The sequence below is a fragment of the Taudactylus pleione genome, unplaced genomic scaffold (genome assembly GCF_031769625.1).
Source record: "Taudactylus pleione unplaced genomic scaffold, aTauple2 ptg000065l, whole genome shotgun sequence".
Classification (NCBI taxonomy): Eukaryota; Metazoa; Chordata; class Amphibia; order Anura; family Myobatrachidae; genus Taudactylus; species Taudactylus pleione.
Genome location: NW_028284467.1, coordinates 7,831,569 through 7,854,945, shown reverse-complemented (window position 1 = coordinate 7,854,945; position 23,377 = coordinate 7,831,569). Strand labels below are relative to the sequence as shown.

Sequence of the window (23,377 nt, the reverse complement as noted above, 5' to 3'; positions counted from 1 at the left end):
GAAACAAGACAAAAATGAGTGGTCCAAAGAGCGCTGTCCCTCCTATATCCAGTCTTCTCTTATTCAATCATGAATGGGAAAGTGATCTCAACATGAGGAGAGAAGATAATATATAGTTATGTTCCAAACGATGAATAATATTTCCAATGATCAACAAACGGTAATGACGCCACTCACCTAAAATAGGTGGGATGCGTTCACATAAAGGTATCTTTTGACACTCTTACTCTGGTTATAGATAGACAGAACACTTCTCAGCACTTGTTCCCCTCTGGGAGTACACTCACCTGAAATCAGGTATAGGCGTTCACACAAAGGTATCTTTTCCCAGAACACAATTAAGACTCCACCCTCAGTGGGGATAACTTTTATAATAATCAGAACCAAAAAATAGTCCAACTTCCAAGGGATAAAATAGTACTTGTTTTTAATCCAAGAATAAAAGTATACGTCCTTGGGTTACATGCAACCCAATAGAAGTCCCAAACATAAGAATTACATACAAAAATCTACATAAAAACTAAAGAGGGCTCCACGGTGAAAAGGCAAAAATACCAACCCAACAGACACCAAAATTATCCGGAATAATTAGGGATCTTGGTAAGGTGCACCAGATGTCTAAAGTGCCAAGGTAAATTCCAATTCAACCGAGGAATAACCCTCAATTATCCACCAACGCGTTTCTGACTTTCAAGTCCTTCCTCAGGGTGACTTTCAAGTCCTTCCTCAGATGAAGCCTGTCTGGTCTTCATGAATAATATGAGGGAGAACAACTTTTAACCTGTCAGCTAAGATTTTTGTTAGTAATTTGTAGTCAGAGTTTAATAACGATATTGGTCTATATGAGCTGGGTAGGGATAAGTCTTTGCCCGGTTTCAGGAGAACCTTTATCCGGGCCGAATTAAAATATATTGGAAGTGTTTGTGTAGAGATTATCGTGTTGAAGACCAGGGCTAGGATTTCCACTATTCTTGGCAATAATATTTTATAAAAGTCGCTATTTAGTCCATCTGGGCCAGGGGCTTTATTCGTTTTAAGGTTTCGTATTGCGGTTCCCATCTCTTCTGGGGTGATGGGGTCAGATAAAGAGGAGAGTAGGGCGGAGGGGATATTAGGATAAGGTAATGAATTCCAGAATTGGACTGTGGATGAGTTTGTATGTGTCTCAGTGGAAGTTGATCTGGTGGTGCATGAGTATAACGACTTATAAAAAGAGCTCATAACATCAGCTATTTGAGCATTCGAATTTGTGAGGGAGCCATCAGGTAGTTTAAGTGGATGTATCACCATGGGGGGGTTAGAATCTTTTAGGAGGTTAGTCAGTAACTTTCCAGATTTGTTACCAAATTTGTGGAAGCGATAATTTATATCAAATAAATATCTATCATCGATAGTCTGAAGTAGTTCATCAAAATGTGATTTCGCTTGAAGGTAGTTTTGTTTCGTTGAGGTATTCGGGAGCATTTTAAAATTTTGGTATGCATCTGAGAGAGTGGATTGAAGCTGAGTATAAGTTTGGGCATATTTTTTATTGGTATTCATTACACAGGAGATAATCTTTCCTTTTAGAACTGCTTTGGCTGCTTGCCAGAATAGTATTGGGTTAGTGTCAATATGATTACTGTTATTGTTTTTATAGTCCTCCCAGGCTGTTTCCAATCTGTTACGAAATTTAGGAGAGTGAGCTAATTGGGAGGGAAATCTCCAATGTTTATATGACCCTCTGTCGGAATGTATACGTATAAAGACAGTGATAAGTGCGTGATCTGAGATACTTATTGTAGCAATGTTTGCAGAAGAGATCTGGGGGAATAAAGATTGAGAAACTAATATATAATCGATCCTGGATAGTGTGTTATGTGCTGCAGATAAGCACGTATAGTCTTTCTCCATGGGGTGTAGGGCCCTCCAAGAATCTATTAACTGAAGTCTTTGTGTAAGTGTTGGGACTCCTAATTTAGGAAGTGTTATTCTGGAAGATGTGTTGGACCTGTCTAAGTATGGGGATGAGACTAGATTAAAGTCAGCACCTATAATGATTGGAATATCCATGTGTGGAGTAAGATCAGCAATAAGTTTTTGAAAGAAGGATTTAGAATAGACATTAGGAGCATAAGCATTACACAGTAAGTAAGATCGGTCAAATAGAGATATAACCAATATCACAAATCGGCAACAAGGATCTTGGCACACTGATTTAACCTCAATGTTTAAGGATTTTTTTGCCAATATTGCTACACCTCTAGCTTTTGAGTAATATGAGGCAGATGCTAATAATGACCAATGCATATTTTGAAGTTTAATAACTTCAGAAGGGGTAAGATGTGTCTCTTGGAGAAAAACAATTTAAATTTTTTGTCTTTGTAAATATAATAGAATTTTACGTCTTTTGGCTGGAGAATTTATTCCTATTATATTCCACGAGCCTTCACGTAGGAATGCTAATGCATCATCTGGGGTTCAAAAATTTTTGTAGGAGGAGCCATCATAAATCCGGAGACGTGCTGGGTAAAGTAGACCGAATTTGCGGCCCTTTTTAATAAGCTGGGTACAAATAGGGGAGAATCCTTTTCTCGCCCTGGTAAGTTCGACAGAATAGTCCTGAAAGATGTAAAGTCTATGGTTTTCCCACATAATGGATTTCATATTCCTGGACACCGACCAGAAAATGCTCTTATGATGGAAGTTGAGGCATTTAAATAAAATCACTCTGGGGCGAGTAGCTGAGGAGGTTGGAGCAGCACCAACTCTATGGACTCTCTCAATGACGAGATCCCTACATTTTTCCTCAATCCCTAAAATGGTGGGGAGCGTGTTTCATACAAAATGAGCCAGACCTGACCCTTTCACTGATTCAGGCAATCCCACTAGACGGATATTATTCCTGCGTGATCTATTTTCGATGTCGTCGAGTTTATTCTACATCTTACAGTTTTCAGTGCGCAGCTCTTTGACAGTGGATTCAAGAATGCTAGCATTATGTAAGGCAGCCTCAGCCTTGTTTTCAGCAATAGCAACCCTTTGATTCAGCTGCTGCAATTGTGTAGTGATATCTGATACAGCCTGTGTTAACAGTGGGCTTATGGTGGCTTTTATAGCCTCTACTACATCTGTGTAGGTGACTGGTGCATCATCTGAACGTGGCGCTTTTTTAACAGGGCTGTGACTCACATTATCCCGATTATCACTGGAGGCTGAGAGTGCTGCATCTGTCTCCTTCCCCGGCGCCACATTGGGACCCGCCCGTCTCTTCTCAGTGCGCGGCTGCTGTGGCGTGCCCTGAGTGTTCGGTCCGTAATAGCGCTCCATCGCCGATATCGGGAAGGGGAGCAGAGCAGGAGCAGCGAGGTGAGATGTCCGTCGAGGCTGTAAACAGCCGTTAAAAGGGATGCTGAATGGGACGGGTAAGGAGCTCTGCCTTGGAGCGACTTACTCCATGCAACCCGGAACCGGAAGTCTAACTAAATTCCACATCCCTATAGTAGAGTGCAGTCTCTACTCTGAGAAGCTGTCTCCACAAACATCATTTTTCTGGTTCAGCAAGCGCACCATCCCCCCTCCCCCCTTATTTTTGTTGCATATTAGGGGTTCTCCACTTTGGATGAACTCAATCTTTGTTGCATATTCAATTAGCCGCGATAAGCCGTTTTCGCCAGTGACATCATTTCGCCAGGTGAAAACTTATCCCCATATTTAATTCCAAAGACTTTTCGCCGGTGCGGAAGATTAATGCATTGGAATAGGCAAAAAACATTCGCCTATGAAAGCTGTCAAAAAAAGTAAAAAAAACCGAAAGAACAGCCCAAAAAAGTACTTTAATTTTGAGGGCGGAAAAAACAAATTTGTGGGACAAACTTAAAAACTAGCGAAGTAGACTGCAGGTGGGTCCCCAAGTATGCCCCAGGTGTTTTTTAAGATTGCAGGTGTTTGCGGCAGGTGGATTTTTAAAGTTTTTTAAAACTTCACTTTAGCAACTTCAAAATATCCTAGCACCCATTTTCATGTACCCCAAATTTGCAGGGACTACTTATTTTCTGCAAAATAAAATGCAAACTGCTATTCTTCACCACTTGTTCAAAGACGCTAATTAGCAGCTATTGAGATCATTTAAGTACCCCAAATACCTTCAGCAGGCCAATTCTGGGGTATGTATAGTGATCCCCAATGTCAATGCATCCTTTGGGGGGTGTCAGGCTGATTTCCCCAAATCTGACAGGACTTTTCGCTAGTTTCGAATTCGCCGGGTTCTGTTTTTGCTAATTTGGAATTGAATACGGTGATAAGCGCGATACTTTTCTGCATGGAAAACCAGCGATGTCGGCGAAAAGTCAGGACTTTTTTCGCCGCTAATTGAATATGCCCCTTTATCTGAAACCAGGATTCCTCAGAAAATGTTTAATCTGTGACCCTTAAAGTTTATCTACTGAATCTCATCATGCAAAACAAAATCTTTCATTCGTGCACCATCTCTATGGAACATACTGATCAGCTCATGTCCAGTCACTTGCTTCCATAAGTTTGGGCAACATCTAGGATGACATTTCTATATTGTATAACACTGTCACGGTTGGTGTCTGAGAGTTACCTGACTCAGGTGTTGAACTGGATTCAGCGGAGACCAGCTTGACTGGAACCATGGATGAGGTAAATAGCTCCATTTGCATAAGAAGTGTATGGCAGTGAGAACTGCCTTTGATGATAAATGACAGAACCAGGAAACTTTTAACGTTGGAGTGGAACCAGTAGAAAGCTTGGAGGAACCGGACTGGGACTGGCAGGAAGGCTTGCTGAACTGGACGTAATACCAGTAGGTAGGCTTGCAGAATTGGACTGAGAACCAATAGATAACTTGGAGGAACCGGACTGGGACCGGCAGGTAGGCTTGCTGAGCTGGACGGGATATCAGTAGGTAGGCTTGCAGAATTGGACTGAGAACCAATAGATAACTTGGAGGAACCAAACTGGGTAATAGGAGGACGGTTGGATCATCGGTTAGGACCGGGAGGTGACTGGACTCCAGGTGAAAGGAGGACGGCTGGTTCACCGGTTAGGACCGGGAGGTGACTGGACTCCAGATGAATGGAGGACGGCTGGTTCACCGGGATGTAGTTTGGAAGCCGATGGTCTAAATGCAGACCGCCGGCTCCCAGACTTTCTAATCCTGGCGTGGTACTAATGACGCCTGTCATTAACCATATGCCGGAAGATCGACACCCGGCATACCGAAGGAAGGGATGCCGGGCGCGGACAGCCATGGGGGGGGAGGGTTAGGGTTTAGTGCTCCTGGGGGGACTTAGGGTTAGGCACCCCCCCTGGAGGGTTAGGTTTAGGATAGGGGAAGGGGGGGGTTAGGGTTAGGCACCCCCCGGGGAGGTTAGGCACCAGCCGAGGGCCTTAGGTTTTCGGCTACGGGGAAGGGGGGGTTAGGTTTAGGCACTTAGAGGGGGGATTAGGGTTAGGCACTTGGGGGCGAGGTTAGGGTTAGGCACCCCTAAGGGAGGGTTAGGGGGGGGATTAGGTTAGCGATACTTACCTTAGGGACAATCGGGATCTTCACCCTTGTCGGGCTGCATGCGGCCGGCGGTAATACCTACTACACCCGGTTCACCGGTTAGGACCGGGAGGAGACTGGACTCCAGGTGAATGGAGGATGGCTGGAACAAATAGGAACTGCTACAGACGAGTAGCAAATACACACTTGAGAGCACAGAAAGGAAGCTCACTGACAAAGCTATGAGTCCTGTTGCACTGGCAACTTGTTACTGCAGCAGGATTTCTGGATATGCCAGGTATTGCTGTAAGCAGGATTTCTGGATATGCCAGGTATTGCTGTTAGCAGGATTTCTGGATATGCCAGGTATTGCTGTAATTAGGATTTCTGGATATGCCAGGTTGCAGATTGCAGAATTTCCACAATCGATTGAAAAAGGGAAAGATTTTTATACACAATCGATTGCAAATTGCATGATTGCTGCAATCAATTGCTGATGTATGGGGGCCTTTAGTCCTGCAGAGATGATTTCTCCCTCTGCATGTTGTGCCCTCCACCACTCAGAGTGCTACTACCAGACCACCTGACCGTATCCACTAATTCCTGCCAGACCCAGGGTATATACATCCTAGTCTGATAGCATTCTGGGCCTGAACATCTCGTTACTTCCTGTGGTGTACAGATTGTGCTATATCTGTCTCTCTGTGTACAAGTGTGTCCCAGGCTCCTGCTGGCAGCAACCCCTGGTGCATCTGGAAAACCTGCTGGTTCTCAGACCAGTCATCCTGCTAACAGCAATACCTTTCAATCAAGGCTAGCAGTGTTCACAGACAGAGGAGGGCCCAGGTGAATAATCACTGTGGAAAGGAGAGCACAGTCCAAATGTACACACAGAAGTGTTACAGCCAGTATGATTTAGAGCAGATCTCCCAGGCGAATTACACACACAGATTCACGGAACAGCTGGCAGAGGTAAGGCTCAAGGCAAAAAACTAGCCAGGGTTGTGACAAACACTTTAGAACCATTTATACTTTGGCAGCCTTCACTAATTTAATAATAAAAATAATAATAATAATGTTATTAATATAGCACTTTTCTATTAATAGGACTCAAAGTGCTTTAATTTGCCTTTACAGCACAAAATAATCATGCTTTGAATACTGTAGGTGAGTCTTGAGTCTATTTTTGAAAGATTCTAGAGTGGAGGCTTCTCGAACTGTACTGGGAAGCGAGTTCCATAGAGTCGGAGCCACAAAGCTGAAAACTCCACCCCCAAATTAATTCTAGGAGATTCTAGGTACTGTTAATAGTCCTTCGTCAACGGATCGCAGTGCCATACATTAATGTTCCCTACACCTAAACCTTCCTCGACAAATGCTCTATAGCAGTGGTTCCCAAACTGGGCGCCGTGGCACCCTGGGGTGCATCAGGCTGGTGGTTCTGTGCCAAATAAATATAGTCAATGTAATGTAAATATGTGGACAAACAGAAGCTCAAACCTGTCCACCACCACATAATTGAGCCTAAGGATGACAGGTAAGCACAATTTACTTCACTTTACTAAAAATTTTCTGAATTTCTCAATAACAAACTTGCGGCATAGGGGTGCTGTGAAAACAATACTGATAGTCTAGGGCGCCGTGATTCAAAAAAGTTTGGGAACCACTGCTCTATAGAATAGTGACAACTGCATCAAAATAATGAAAATGTCACCCCAAAACTTTCCAGGGAATTGTATATACAGTTATATATAATAACATGTATATGCTTTGTCCAGTGGTTCTGGAGGTTAGCCCGAACAAACAAGACGTCTACTAGGGACTTTATTTTATACTATGTATAGATTACTTACTATTACCCCATATTACAAATGATAGCCTACCTTCATGAATATTACTTATAAAAGTTGTATATGTATTTGAAGTTGATGCTTGCTAACATTACCACATGTACACGTTATAAAAAAAGGATTGCATCAGTTATAATGATTTATTATATTATTTTCATACCTTATAAAATTAAACTTGCACTTTAATTGCCCCTTACATTAAACATTTGACATTTAGAAGTAATGATTTAGCTATATATTTTCTAAAGCAACTCGAAAAAAAGTAGTTTGTTATAGGGAAATCCTAAAAATGCTGCCTTCAGGTACTTTCTGTATAGTTACTAAAGCAACGTATGGACTTAGTGCTATTGGGCCGGGCCACACAATTAGGAGGAGGGACAGGGAAGGGGAGTGAGTGATGGCAGGAAGTGATTCTGTTACTTATGAGTTGGATGAGTGAATGGGGAGTGAGCATGTGAGGCGAGCTTGGGGCTGCTGATAATAGGATCTCTCATTCCCCCCAGCACGCAGGGATTAGATATGACTCTGTTGCTGACCGCCGGCTGCTGCTGAACTTCCTAACATCCGGGTAAGACCTCTCCTCATAATAACGCGTTTATTTGGTGCCACACTGGCCAGCTGCTTATTAGGCAGGGCATGGTGAGGGGAGCCTGCAACTCCAAACCACGTGTTTTACAGCAGGGGGATGAACCTATAGATCGGTAAATAGTACATAAGTGCAGCAGGAAAGGCCATTGTACTAACTACTCTACAGCTAGGGGTGCTAGTGTCAGAGCTGCTGACTTGTGGCCACGTTTAGGGAGCGTCCCCCTCCCCGCAGTGTTTTTTTTACCCTGGCAGATTCGGTCAGGTGGATGCCTGCCTGGCTTATAACGAGTCAATGTGTGGCTGCATATTGCAAGGAGGAACAGATGGTCCGTGTGTGGGGGGTGAATCCTGGAGAGTCACAGACTCTGCCAGAATTGTTTTCCCTTGTCCTTTTTTTTTTTTTTTTTTTTTCCTCCCCTATGAAAACTCCAAGCTTTAGCATTGACCTAATGAGGGAAAAAGAAAAGGTTGTGGCAGGAAGGGGTGGAGAAATTTAGGGAAAAAGTTGTGAGTATGCTGAAAGAAACTTAACTATTCCATAGTGGAAAGCAGGGAGGACTGTGTAGGGGCTGATGATCCTCCTCTCCTGTCCATTCATGATAAGAGCCCATGTGCTCTGCACAAAAGATTGCTCACCATGCAGCAACACGTGTGAGGAGGAAAGCTGCCCACACATGTACAGTATATGCATTTATTTATGCTGATGCTATTGGAAAGAAGAATATTTTGGGGAGGTTTAATAAATCTTGGATAGAACCCTATAGATCAGTGGTCAGGGAAAAGGGGTAAATTACCCCACATGGGGTAAAAATGAAATTCCTTGGGGTAATGGACGGACAGCCGGGCATGCATATGAATCATTCTATAATATAGAATGATTCATATACATGCCCGGTTGTGCCGCAAGGAGGCTCTAAGCCGGACACCTGCTGAGATGTTATTACCAGCGGGCGCCCGGCTCCTTCCCTGCAGCGCCGCGTTGGCCGGAGGCTGGAGTTCTCTTCTGAACTCCAGCTTACGGCTCTCTCCATGCACACTATGGGATAGACGTCGTGACGTGTCTCCCATAGTTCTGAGGAGCAACCGGGCGGACAGGACGGCGGCGAATGCAGGAGCGGGGATAAGGTAAGGGTTTTTTTTTTCCTCTCTGTACAAGCGGCACTACAGGGGCATTATATGGGGCACTACTACAGGGGCATAACTATGGGGGCACTACTATATGATTTCCTTCCTTTCAAATCAAGGGGGTAATGTCGGCGTATCTAAATATATTTTGGGGTAAAAGGTAAAAAAGTTCCCTGACCCCTGCTATAGATTGTAAGCTTGCATGCAGGGCCCTCCTACCTCTGTCTGTTATTATCCTGTTTTTTTTTTTTTTTTTCTATAAATGTTTCCAATTGTAAAGCGCAACGGAATATACTGCGCTATATAAGAAATTGTTAATAAATAATAAAATTGTGAGCGATAAAGCACCAACTAACCTGCTCCTAACTGTCATTTTTCAAACACTGTGAAGTGACAGGAGCTGATTGTTTGGTACTTTAGCTCTCAGTTTTATCTTTCTCCCCCTTCTGGCTTTTCTATCATCATGTTATTTACACTTTATTAATAAAAAATGAGAATTTTGCCACAACTTTCCAGTTTCCAATGTATTGTGTGTGTGTGTGTGTGTGTGTGTGTGTGTGTGTGTGTGTAATAACATGTACATGCTTTGTGTGAGATGGGCACAAACAAACATTATGCACGCAGGTTAGGTTCGGGATCCCAGCGGTCAGGATTCAGACAATCATAATACTGACAGCAGCATCCCGGCAGTTGGAATCCTGACTGAATTAGGTAAGTAACCCTAACCGTTCTGGTTTGCCTATCACGTGGACCATAAATAATTTGATTTAGTCATGGACCACCAACCTGTTGCACCCCTGCAAGTGCCACTGCAGCACCTAGTTTGGGAGCCACTGCTCTGGTGGATAAGGTTTCCAACTTTACTGTTATTAATTACCTACGGGTCAGTATTTACTGCTGTTAAAATAGAGGCTAGTTGGCCATTCTTATGGCAGAGCATCCTGGGAGTTATACTGCCATAAGCGGTAATGGTTCTGAGTCGCACGCAACCCTGATGAAATCCTGTATGCTGACCATGAGTGAAAGTCTAATGCAGTTACCCCCGCCCTCCTTATTCTGAGTGGCATGGATCTCTGTGCCTGCCTTGCCCCCAGCCCTCCATGCACTAGAGCAGCTGTCATCACTATTATCAGCATTAACACCTAACCCATGCTAGGTGCAAGAGATATGACTGAAATAGGAGTTCCCTCAGCATAATGACTCAGAGGCCTCCATTTAACAACAAAGGCAAATAGCAGTTGAATTTTTCATTTAGTATCACTGTGATACTAACGAAAATTTCACTGGTATTTATCAATACTTACCCCTCTGAAAAAGTCCTCAGCGAAGTACTCTGATGGCAGCCTACCGCTGCCAGCGACTGGGCTCCGGTGTTATGCGCATGCTCGACAGTCCACCAGCGCATGTGCATGACTCGGGGACCCGGCAGTGCCTGGAAGGCTTCGCTGAAGCCGGAAAGGCACTGCCAGGTCTCCATTGCCAGCAATGGGGAACACATCGCAATAGCAATGCTTGATAAACAGCGGTAATCTTAGATTACCACTGTTTGTTAAATCCAGAAAGGTTGGCATAACCTCTTCAGCGACGCTAAAGGGGTTATGCTTCATTGTCAAATGGGGGCCATAATATGGTGTAGCTCTTGCTGCATCGCCAGAAGTGTATACCCAGTTGCCACCTGTTAATATCCATTTAACGGACAGAAACAACTGAGATGCACCAGAATCGCTTGGGCATATGCAAAAATTACTAGGTAGCATTTGGTAATTGGTCAAATCGTAACAACATATTGTGCGGTGTGTATGTATGATATGCGCACTCCTGCGGTCACGTATGACGTCAGGTTTGATATGCTGCACATCAAACCTGTCTATCGTTTGCGGCTCCACGCATGATAATGAAGGACGGAATGAGGGATTGCTCCATCGTTTTGATGTGTGCCCAAGATCCGCCGACATATCAGCTGGGTACACGTCACACAGTTAAATACAACCGTGTAACCTCTTCAGATCCCACTTCGGTGGGGTGAATAACTGTGCTGTCAAATTTTCTTCATTGAACCCCAATGAAGACTATAATTAACTCCAAAGAAAGGGAAATGTATAACTTGGCCTCTTTATCACTTTACAAATACATTTCAGGGCTTAGTACCATTTTTAAACAGATCTATCTTGTTTATGATGCTTTGATCCAGGGCTGGAGACTGATTCTACAAAGTTTATAGAGTACATTTTTCCTGTTCTATTTTTATTCCCCTCTTCTAGCTGGGACCAGTTTGATGCTGTGTTCCTTCTGATATAATTTATTTAGCTAAAGATTCCTGGTCTACGTTGTGTATTTATTTGGATTTACGAGGACATGCAATAGTTGCCCATCATGATCAACATGTAATAGGGATAATTCAGATGTTAATCAGGAATGGTGCATGACCTCTGTCTCAGTACTGATATCTGATAGTGTTTGGTTAGTATTGTTTTGCTCACGTCTTATGGGACTTCGCTACTCAGCTTGGGCTCTGGACAGGATATCGACTCATGTTTTCATACATAGGTATGCTTATGTGTGAGCACCCTTACTTTACAGTGCATCTGGAAAGCAGTCACAGCGCTTCACTTTTGCCACATTTTGTAATGTTACAGCCTTATTCCAAAATGGAATAAATTCATTTTTGTCCTCCAAAATTCTACACACAATACCCCATAATGACAACGTGTAAAAGGTTTTTTCGAGATTTGCACAAATTTAACAAAAAATAAAAACCTAAAAACCTAAGTATTCACAACCTTTGCCATGAAGCTCAAAATTGAGCTCAGGTGCGTCCTGTTTCCACTGATCATCCTTGAGATGTTCCTACAGCTTAATTGGAGTCCACCTGTGGTATATTCAGTTGATTGGACATGATTTTGAAAGGTATACACCTGTCTATATAAGGTCCCACACTTGACAGTGCATGTTAGAGCACAGACCAAGCATGAAGTCCAAGGAATTGTCTGTAGACCTCCGAGACAGGATTGTCTCGAGGCACAAATCCGGGGAAGGGTACAGAAAAATATCTGCTGCTTTGAAGGTCCCAATGAGCACAGTGGCCTCCATCATCTGTAAATGGAAGAGGTTCGGAACAACCAGGACTCTTCCTAGCGGTGGCCGGCCGTCTGAACTGAGCGATCGGGGGAGAAGGTCCCTAGTCAGGGAGGTGACCAAGAACCCGATGGTCACTGTCAGAGCTACAGCATTCCTCTGTGGAGAGAGAACCTTCCAGAAGGACAACCATCTCTGCAGCAATCCACCAATCAGCCTGTATGGTAGTGTGGCCAGACAGAAGCCACTCCTTAGTAAAAAGTACATGGCAGCCTGTCTGGAGTTTGCCAAAATGCACCTGAAGGACTCTCAGACTCTTTGAACTCTTTGGCTTGTTATGTTTGGAGGAAACCAGGCACCGCTCATCACCAGACCAATACCATCCCTACAATGAAGCATCGTGGTGGCAGCATCATGCTGTGGGGATATTTTTCAGCGGCAGGAACTGGGAGACTAGTCAGGATAGTGGGAAAGATGAATGCAGCAATGTACAGAGACATCCTGGATGAAAACCTGCTCCAGAGCGCTCTTGACCTCAGACTGGGGCGACTGGTCATCTTTCAGCAGGACAACAACCCTAAGCACACAGCCAAGATATCAAAGGAGTGGCTTCAGGACAACTCTGTGAATGTCCTTGAGTGGCCCATACTTGAATCCGATTGAACATCTCTGGAGAGATCTAAAAGGGGCTGTGCACCGACGCTTCCCATCCAACCTGATGGAGCTTGAGAGGTGCTGCAAAGAGGAATGGGCGAAACTTCCCAAAGATAGGTGTGCCAAGCTTGTGGCATCATATTCAAAAAGACTTGAGGCTGTATTTGTTGCCAAAGGTGCATCAACAAAGTATTGAGCAAAGGTGAATACTTTATGTACATGTGATTTCTTAGTTTTTTATTTTTTTTTTTTATTAAATTTGCAAAAATCTCAAACTTTTTACACGTCATTATGGGGTATTGTGTGTAGAATTTTGAGGACAAAAATGAATTTATTCCATTTTGGAATAAGGCTGTAACATAACAAAATGTGGAAAAAGTGAAGCACTGTGAATACTTTACGGATGCACTGTAAATAAGTATTTTGCTCTCTTTCACTTAGCTGACATAAGGCATACTCACTAAAACATTTTAAGCTTACTAGTATTAAAAAGTTTAAATGTTAATTAGTTTTTTTCTGCTATGATCAAGCTTTCAGACGAAGGTCACTTAACTACTGTTGTCCTGCACAGACAAATGTGTCTGGTCATTGGCTGACACTTAAAGGGCTTCTCTGTATGAAGGTAAAATTAAACCATGCCCCTGGGTAATACAAAATAATATAATCAGCTCAGTCTAATGCTGGCCACACACATAGCGATATTTTTTTTTTCCGCCACCCCATACCCCCCCCCCCCCAACTGGCCGATTCCGACACATCTGAACGACAGGGTAAAAAAATTACCAAATCGTGAGTCCCCACTCGCGGTGCACGCCCCCGCAGGTCGCACATCACATTTTCAGATCTGCCGTGCTGTAGGGCAGATCTGACGATCTAGACTCAAATGCACTGTGAAAAAGTCTGACTGCAGGAGATCGGACGAAGATTGGACAGCATATCGTCTGCAGAGCTGCCGGGAGAGTTTCAAGGGAAATTGGACACATCGTCGGAATGTGAGTATAGTCGGTATGTGTGTGGACACCTTTAGCATTTTCATCCCAATGAACCTATTATTTATGCCTAATAATGGTCCGATAAGATCAGACCTATGAGTTATTTTAAAGACGTTCTTAACAAAAAGGGGAAAATGGTTATGGACTGCCCCAACCATCTGCTCAAAAGGAGTTGGGTATGAAATCCCGGCGGCTTAATAGCCGGCGGGGGAAATATCGGCTGTGGAAGCCCGACAGGAGAATCCAGACGGCGCAGGAAAGTCGCATAACCCTCCCTGGGGGGTGCCAAAACCCTAACCTCCCCCAGGGGTGCCTAACCCTAAACACCCCTGCACCCTAGTCTACCCCTCCCCGGGGGGTGCCTAACCCTAAGTCCCCCCCCGGGGGGGTCCAAACCTACCCCCCCGCGGCTAGCTGCGAAGGATGCCTGGACTTGTCTCGTTCGGTCCTTCAACATACAGGCATCGGGATTAAGATATGCGTTGGTATTTCCTCGCCTATCTTAAGTTCCATGTTGGGTTTCCAAAGTCGGGATATAGACCATCAACATTTAGTCCGCCGGTCTATTGACTACGTCCCGTTCAAAAGCCAGTGGTTATCCAGATTGGTTTTCTCCCTGTGTCTTCCTGAACAGAAACTAGTGCAGTGTGAACTAGGTTTCATCTGCCCAACACTGCTTGCGCTATCCTCCAAGTTGTGTGCATAGGGGTGGGATGACAGGCTATTGGTAGAACAATACCTTGTTGGCCTAGCTTGTGGCTGAGCAGAATGAGGGTACAGTTCTTTTATCTTACTATGTTCTGCCCCTTTAAATCAACCACGCACACTGCCAAATTGTTCACAGATCTGGATGTATTGTATTGTGTATCGCCAGCATTAATGAGCAAAAATATGTTTGTGCCTATGAAATAAATTGGCTTTTTGCAGTGAACATATTAGAATAATTTTTCCATGTTTGCAGCAAATGTATACCAGTGGTACATTACGTCTGCACAACTTATTGTCTTCCATTATTTTACATTTATAGCTATTGATTTTAAAAAATAGAAAAGAAAAAAAAAAAATTATTTGTAAACTAAATAAAAAAAAATGCTACTCCCATATATCACAGTTTAAATGTATTCTGTATAATATCCAGCACTTGAATCTCTTATCTGGAAGAATGATATTGTTGCCTAGGGGTAAAGATTGTGTTACTGTCCTGTTTCCTGATTTTACAGATGAATAACAACTATTCTGTATTTCCAGGCAGAGATCGTGAGAACACGTCCCATACTCAGGAATATGGCTAAAGAAATACGAGGGCAGTATGAGCCTGTTGCTGAAATTGGTGTTGGAGCCTATGGCACTGTGTATAAGGCACGAGATTTACAGAGCGGGAAGTTTGTAGCCCTCAAGAATGTGCGAGTGCAGACTAATGAGAATGGTCTTCCCCTCTCTACAGTCAGGGAGGTAGCACTGCTGAAACGCCTTGAGCACTTTGACCATCCGAACATTGTAAAGTGAGTACATTTATTATTTGCTTTGCAGGTTCTGGGGCATCAGTACCCTTGGTGAATAACTTTGTGTGCTTGCAGGGGTGGCTGTCTTCATTGACTTTTAAATTTGGAACTAATGATTAATCTTCTTGGGATAATACTAAATGAAAAACCAGGTAACTGTAGACCATGTTTTAATATAAAAGGTCATATTGTATTATTCACAGGAAGATGTAATCATGTTTCATGCGTGACTTCATCTTATGAAGTTTGTAATTGTAAATAGTCCTATTTCAAAATGTCTCAGGATTTTTCTATATTCCTGTCAACTTTATTTTACCCGCTATACGCCTGCAGAAGAAGTTACTGTTTTGTAAATGTGTGTTCTGTTTATTATATGTATATCAAACATATTATGTTTTGTAGGAAAAGGTTTGTTGCTCGCCTCCAATGCAAGTTTGTGTGCTCATTGAATTCCTTAAAGTGGCAACCGCTATGTTTAATGATAGCTAATGGCATTCTACATAGTAAAGTTGAATAGGATCAGGGCTGTATTCAATTAGAGGCGAAACGCAGCGATCAGCGAAAATAAACATTCACAGATGAGATGTGTTCGCCCTATTCCATTCCAGCACGTTTTTGCATGTGCAAAAACTCCATAGGCAAAATCAGGTGAAAAAGTTTCTCCATCCAAAGGGGACTTGATTTGGAACCTTTTGAACCCCTCCCCTCCCCTCTAATGACTAATTAGGCAAAACAAAAGATTATGTAAATTCACCCTAAAAAAGACATGTCCTTTTTGGGGCAAAAATTTAGAAAATGGGTATAAAGTACTGTCTGGTATTTTGTGGTGCTGCATGGATGGGACAAGTATTTTTAGGATTGCAGGTGGCTGCAGCAGTTGTATATTTATTTTTATCAATTTTTAAATAATGCACTTTATAACCACAAAATATACTAGTACTCATTTAAATGACCCCCCCCCAAATTAAATATAGCACTTATTTTTCCCAAAAGAAATAGCTTTTTAACATTTTTCCACACTTATATGCATATTTGCATAACAGCCATTTGACACAATTTAAGAACCCCCAAATACTTTCATTAGGGCTATTAATACTTCTACTGATTTCCAGGGTTAGTTAGGATTTTTATGGAGTACAGACTGCTTTCCCCAAAATATGCTTTCCTTTTTGCTAGTTTCGCTATTCGCTGCATTAGCACATCTACATCCCCTGCCGTCTAGCACCCTCGCCAACGCTTCCTTGTTGCCGACAGTCAGCTACTAAACTGCTTCAGGAGACTGCACTGATTAATTTGAACTTTTATGTCTGTGTACGAGTCTGAATATGTACAATGGAATTTTGCGTGAAAAGCCACAACCGCTGCATGGTAGCACTTTGGGCTTGATTCAATTCAGCGCGATGCTGAATAGCCCTGGGAGGGAGCTCCCGGAGATAATCAATTCAGCGCGCTGTTTGGTCCAACTAAAGGATTTCTTCTCGCACCCCCCTGAGGGTGCGAGGAGAAATCCTGCTTAGCACGGCACTAGCAGCCGCGCCACCGGCACTTTAGTAAGGGAATGCCAGTTCTTGCGACTACACACCTATGTTAAGTCGCGAGAACCAGCATTCTCCGACTTAACTGGCAACTGCTGGACCAAACAGCATGGTGATTTGAATAGCTCTGGGAGATCCTGTGGCGGGGCTATTCAGGATCATGCTGAAGTGAATCGAGCCCTTTGTATACTGATTCGGACTCAAACGCTGACAGATAAACAAGGGTCATATATCAAATGAATCAGTGCAGTCTCGAGAAACTGTTTTGTGTTGCAACCAAGACGCACATTTGAGCAAAAGAAGCTTGGCGCAAGCGGAGTCACGAGGGACCAGGCGCTCCGAGAAGGGCTGTTTGGCGTGACTGCAGCAATAGTGGTGAAGACAGTGTTCTCCCCAGGATTTTTTTTTCCGGGCGGTCTGCCCGGCAAGAAACCCCCTGCAGTCTGGCCTGCTCGCCAATGCGTCGCTTCCCCTGCCATCTGGCACCCTCTCCAATGCATCCTTGTTGCTGGCAGTCAGCTAATGTCTGTGCACACTGTACAGATGCCGGACAGAGCCTCTGAGGGGATAGAAGATGGCAATGCGACAGCGGCGTAGCTCAACTTTAGGCCGCGTCACAGTGCAGTGCCGTGTCTGGCTGGAGAACAGAGATCCCTCCTTTTGAATAAATGCAAGGGCGCACTCTCCGGACACTTTAAAGAGAGTGGTCCTCCTGCGTCCACTCTCTCTGTTCTGTTTATGTGGGAGCTGTTTACAAATAAAAAAAAATCTGTGGGGACAGCAATTGGGGGACACTAACTGGGAGCTGTATAGAGAGAGAGAGATATAGATAGATAGATAGATATATATATATATCTATCTCCATCCACAAAGCAATTGGGCATTATCTGGGCACTTAAAAAATTATGTGTCCATGACAACGCAATTGGGACGACTTGGCCTCTTTGAAGAAGAGGAGAGTTTATATCTAAAATGTTAATATCAAGTTTAAATCCATATAAGGTCAGGATTTCAAGATATCATTATTGCAAAGGCTTCAACCTGGTTACTTGATGCCACCCGGTTGGAAAAATTCTGGGGAGAACAAGGTGAATACGGTACTGACGCATGCAATGGCCCAAACAGGATATTCTCTTCTGCTTAGAGTGAATTGTTTAAAACTGCTTTGCAGCCTTCCTACCCTTCAGCATGCTGTTCATCTTAAAGGGGAAGCATAATGGGGGAGGGACTTAACAACATTAGTAGTAGTTTGGAAAAAAAAAGCCAGCTTTGTGAAAACATTCTGCATATAAATTAGGGATGTGCAGGCTCGGATAGGTTCGAGTTTGCACGTGGAGTTCGGATTTTTCCCTCCAAAAAAACGGAACTCAGAAAGAGGCAAAACGTCATCTTGCATGGACGAACATCATCATTCCTGGACAAAAGTCCAGGAATGATGATGTTCGTCCGTGCAAGATGACGTTTTGCCTCTTTCTGAGTTCCGTTTTTTTGGAGGGAAAAATCCGAACTCCACGTGCAAACTCGAACCTATCCGAGCCTGCACATCCCTAATATAAATATAGGGTTACATTGGGGGCGATTCAATGCGATGTGGAATAGTCCAGGGAGGAAGCTCCTGAAGCTAATTAATTCAACATGATGTTTGGTCAGGCTAAAGGATTTCTTCTTGCACTCTCCCGGTATGCGAGAAGAAATCCGAAAAAAGTGCCGGGCGCGCAGCTTTTTTTCCTTGGCTTAGCACGGTGCGGCCGGCACTTCATTCAGAGAATGCCTGTTCTCACGACTAAACACCCAAGTTAAGTCGCGAGAACCGGCATTCTCCTACTTAACAGCGCGCTGAATTGAATAGCTGCAGGAGATCCCTCCCGGAGCTATTCAACATCGCATTCACTCTGTGTGTACCGAGGATTACACGCTGTCGCCAGGTTTGATTTGTTGCACATCAAACCTAGCAATGTCGCAAACTGCCATTGCTTTGTTATTGAATGACATCACTGTGATTGTTCCCTCGTTCATTAGTTGTCCAGTGTGGACACACAATGGCTGTTCATGGGCATTCGTTTCCGATGTCTGAACTATTGCCCGTCACTCCAGTGTGCACCCAGCCATAGATTTTTCAAGTCTGCAAGACCAAAATTGGTTGATTTTATTTAATTTCAACTTTTTTTTTTTTTTTTTTTTTTCCTATAACTTATAAAAGATCATCATAAGATCTATTTGGAATAAAAACTGATTTGGTGGCCTAAGTAGAATTATTATTTTTATTTTTTTTGTTCTGCTACTAGAAAGTGTAATGGCGGGCTCTCTGTATGGTGCTTCTCTATTAAAACTGCTGTGCTTGAGATCTGTGCACAGCACCCTGGTTACTATTAAAGGCCATTCCTGTGATGTTATCTGTACATCCCCATAACAGGAGGAGAGCTCTAACAGAAGCAATATTACATAGGCAGCACTAACAAATCCGTGTAAACTGGATTTTCATGTTTTGTTGCCTCACAACCTGGAATTAAAATATATTGTTTGAAGGTGTGCATCATTTCATTCACAGAAAATGCCTACAACTGTGAAGTTGTGTGTTTCTCTATAATTTGAAACAAACATTTAGGACAACATAACAGAAAACTTCAGCGTGCATAACCATTCCCTCCCCCCCCCCCCCCCACCCAAAGTCAGTACTTTGTCGAGCCACCTTTTGCGGCAATTATAGATGTGTGCTAACTGGGAGCTGGCACTTTAAGATTTTGAAAGTGGGACTAGTTCCTCCCCCTCTATATGCCCCTACAAGCACAGTCTTAATTTGTGCCTGAGGGATCTAGTCACATTTGGGACTTCTCCTCAGGGCATATTAGAGTGCTCTCGGAGGAGAGATCCGGAGGCCGTGGCACTCTCAGACAAATCGAAACCTCCATGGTGTTATCTGTTTCCCCCCCCCCCCCCCCCCCCCATTTCGTCTTCTGCCTCTGATTCTACAACGCACCAAGAGGGAGAGATCCAAGGTTCTATTAGTGGCTCCGGATTGGCCTTGCAGAGCTTGGTATTCCAACCTCCACCTTCTGCTGATCTATCTGTGGCCCCTACCTCTGAGAGAAGATCCCTTTACAACAGGGTCTTTTAGTCTGTCCAGACTTAAGGCGGCTGCGTTTGACGGCATGGCTATTGAAAGGACAATACTATGGCGAAAGGGGATCCCATCAACTGTAATCCCTACTATGCTCTGGGCCCGGAAGGAAGTTTCTTCCAAACACTACCACTGCATTTAGAAGGCTTACGCAACATGGTGTGTTACGCAACGGTGGGGATCGCCTCCTACAAATTTTAAGGTATCCAGACTCCTACTTTTCCTGCAGGCAGGCTTCTCAGCAGGACTACGTCTGGGATCCCTGAAGGATTCAGGTCTCTGCACTGTCTGTTTTCTTCCAAAAAAAAAATTGGCCTTACTCCCAGATGCTCAGACTTTTTTTTTCTTCTTCAGGGGGTTATCATTTTACAACCCTTTGTACCTCCTACAGCTCCATGATCTAGATCTCGTCCTTTCTTTCTTAGTCTTCTCTGTTCGAACCGTTAGAGACAGTGGAATTGAAGTACTTCTCATCGCTCTGGTCTCGCCCAGAAGGCTGTCAGAACTCAGGGCTCTCTCCTATCGTCCTCTGTACTTGGTGTTTCATAGTGGATGAAGGAGAAAACAGGATTTTGGTACTTACCGATAAATCCCTTTCTCCGATTCCATAGGGGACACTGGACGCCCACTCTGTGCTGTTTCCTTTCTGCCATGGTTGTTGTCATTATATGTTATGACTGTTTTTGGTTTTCTTTCTTCTACACGTTCTGTGTTTGTGTACTTGCTTCACCTCCTCCTCTTCCGTTTTTGTTTTCCAGCTCTCCTCGGGCACAGTTTCTTAAGACTGGGCTTGTAGGGAGGTATAAAGGGGGAGGAGCTAGTCACAATTTCTAAATTTTAAAGTGCTAGCTCCCAGTTAGCACACATCTATACCCCACTGTCATGAAGCCTCCAGTGTCCCCTATGGAATCCGAGAAAGGGGTAAGTACCAAAATCCTGTTTTTTATATTCAAATTAGTTGGGTTTAAAAGGAAATACTAAGGAATTCATTGAAGTGCAAATTTTAATATTGAATGCAACATTAAGCTTGGTGGTGGGATTATGTGCTAGGGAGCACTAGCCAGAATCTTGCCTAGGGCACCAAATTGGTTGGGGCCGACTCTGTAGCGTTCCCGCTAGACTGCTTCAGCGGAGCACTGTTCCCGTCCCTATTTCTGAAGGGCAGAAAGCACCCTGCCCTCCAGTGTGGTGCCCCACTGAAACAGTTCTGTCATCCACCCGTGGTCCTAACTGTCTTGCGGGTGGAGAAAACGGCAGAGCAGTTGTCACCGCCGGAGAATGGACGCCGGGCGCATGCACCCAACATCCATTCAGTGACTGCGGTGCCTCAAAAGTGACGAAAAGGGGACGCGTCATAAAGTCACACCACCTTTTCAGATGTGCTCTAGGTCCGGCGCCCTGCCTGCCGCCGGACCTAGAGTGAACACTACTCTGTGCATTGGATATCTATAATTACTATTAGTGCATTATAAGCATGGAATATATGCAGGACTGAGTGTTTGCGTGTGCTTTCATACTTGTGTAATTTAAAAAAAATAACTATATAAAAGTTATTACTGAATTAAATTTGTGTATGGGAATATAGTTAACATTGGTTTATTATATACTTCAGCATTCTTTACATTGAAGCACATGATGTCACATTCTTTGCATTTGAAGCGTTACACTGTTGGGTTGCTGCAGATAAACCAGCCATTTTGTTATGTTCAGGCTGTACTTTGTTTTAAGGCTGCTGTAAAATGGAAATGTCCAGAGTTTTTCCCCTGATTTATCTTTATTACCCTTCATACTGCTATAGAAGACTTAAAGCAAGACTGCTTGAAATGGAGCAACTAATATTGTGCAATATATAGTTTAAAGCAGACGGTTGGTTGACTATTGTTTGAATATATTCTCTTATTTGTCAGCAAATGTAGTGATGTTTAAGACCCATCTATGTTGTATTTTAACTAGTGCCACTAGAACTAGTGTACTGCTTTGGAAAAGGGTGAAGTTGGCAGGATAGAGTCAGGCACCGTAGGGCCTACAGCAATGAGCACAACTCAGGGAACATGTTTGAAGTCTTGCGAATGTCATGTTCGTGCATTTATTTTATGATGTAATGAAGGTGTTAGTTTGTCTATTGTATATATGCAATGTGCAGGAGTTGTTCTTCAATGTGACACAGGATATGGGACCTTGAGCTGGTCTTGATCCTGTGACGAGCATGTGGTGCCTGTTGTGTTCCTATGGGTGAAGTATGAAGCCGATGGTCAGAATGTCGACATGTTAATTTTGCTTATTTTAGCCTAACCCTAAAAATAACATGCACAATGTGCTGTTGACATTATGAACATGTTGACAATGTCAGTGGCGACATTCTGAGCATATACAATTTTTAGTGCATGTCCTACATTCCCAATGGTACAAGTTATACAATGTTTCTTTCCTTGCCCTGGACGGTCTCGTTGGGAGTAATACGTGGGGGGGAGATAAGTTGGCCACACTCTAAATCTGCGACTAGGTGATCCATGCTCGCACCCTCCTGCGGTACGAGCAGAAATTCGACTTCACTAGTGCCATAATGATAGTTGTGTGCTTACCGCACTAACACCAAGGTCCCCAGGGCGCGTTTTAGGAGATGCATGCTTGACCACAGGTGACTTAATTAGTACCTCCAGCCAATTTGGGCTCGATTCAATTCAACGCGAATTGAATATCGCTGGGAATGAGCTCCCGGAGCTATTCAATTAAGCACGCTGCTAAGCCCAACTAAGGATTTCTTCTCGCTTCCCTCCTGGGATGCGAGCAGAAATCCGAGAAAAGTAAAGGCGCAAAGCTGTTTTCTGACCTTAGCGCGGCGGAAACAGCATCGCGCCAGGAAGTTTAGTTAGAGAATGTCCGTTCTCGCGACTAAACTTCCTGTTTTTGAGGGGTTGGAGAACGGGCATTCGCCAACCTAACCGCGCAGAATTGGCTCCGGGTGCTCGTTCCCGGCGCTATTCAATTCGCGTTGAATTGAATGGAGCTCTTTGATTTGACCATCTGTGCTCAGTAATGGATATCTCTAAAACCTGAACTATTGGGGTGCCTTGAAGACCGCATTTGGGAATCTCTGTGGTAACAGCGTCATGGATGGCACTTAAGTCAGAAAATGCTGTTTACCGCGACTAAACCGCGGGCATTCGTCTCAGTAAACTGCATCTCCCAATTTTAAGTGCCGGCTGCAATGCGAACAATTGCTTATCTCCAGGCACTCCGTCCCGGAGCTAAATAATATCTCATTAATTTACATTTTCCCCTCTGATGTCCGTTATCAAATTTCTCCTTGAAATGTTTGCCATCTAGAAATATAAATCACTTCTACACCACTGTCATGAAATTTCAGCCAATCCCTTCTCCAGGTGGCACTCACAGGCTAACTGTAAGGGATCCCAGCATGAAGTCACACAGCTTAAAATACAGGCA

At 43.7% G+C, this 23,377-nt stretch overlaps 1 protein-coding gene across 1 annotated transcript in view; it reads left to right on the top strand.

The window, feature by feature from the left end:
• Positions 1-7,728: 7,728 nt before the first annotated feature.
• Positions 7,729-23,377, top strand: part of CDK4 (cyclin dependent kinase 4) — a 65,351-nt gene continuing 49,702 nt past the window's right edge. The window contains exons 1-2 of the mRNA XM_088465926.1: positions 7,729-7,909; positions 15,024-15,277. Coding sequence (XP_088322052.1) covers positions 15,060-15,277 — 218 coding nt within the window. The 5' untranslated portion in view covers positions 7,729-7,909; positions 15,024-15,059. The remainder of the gene's footprint in view (positions 7,910-15,023; positions 15,278-23,377) is intronic.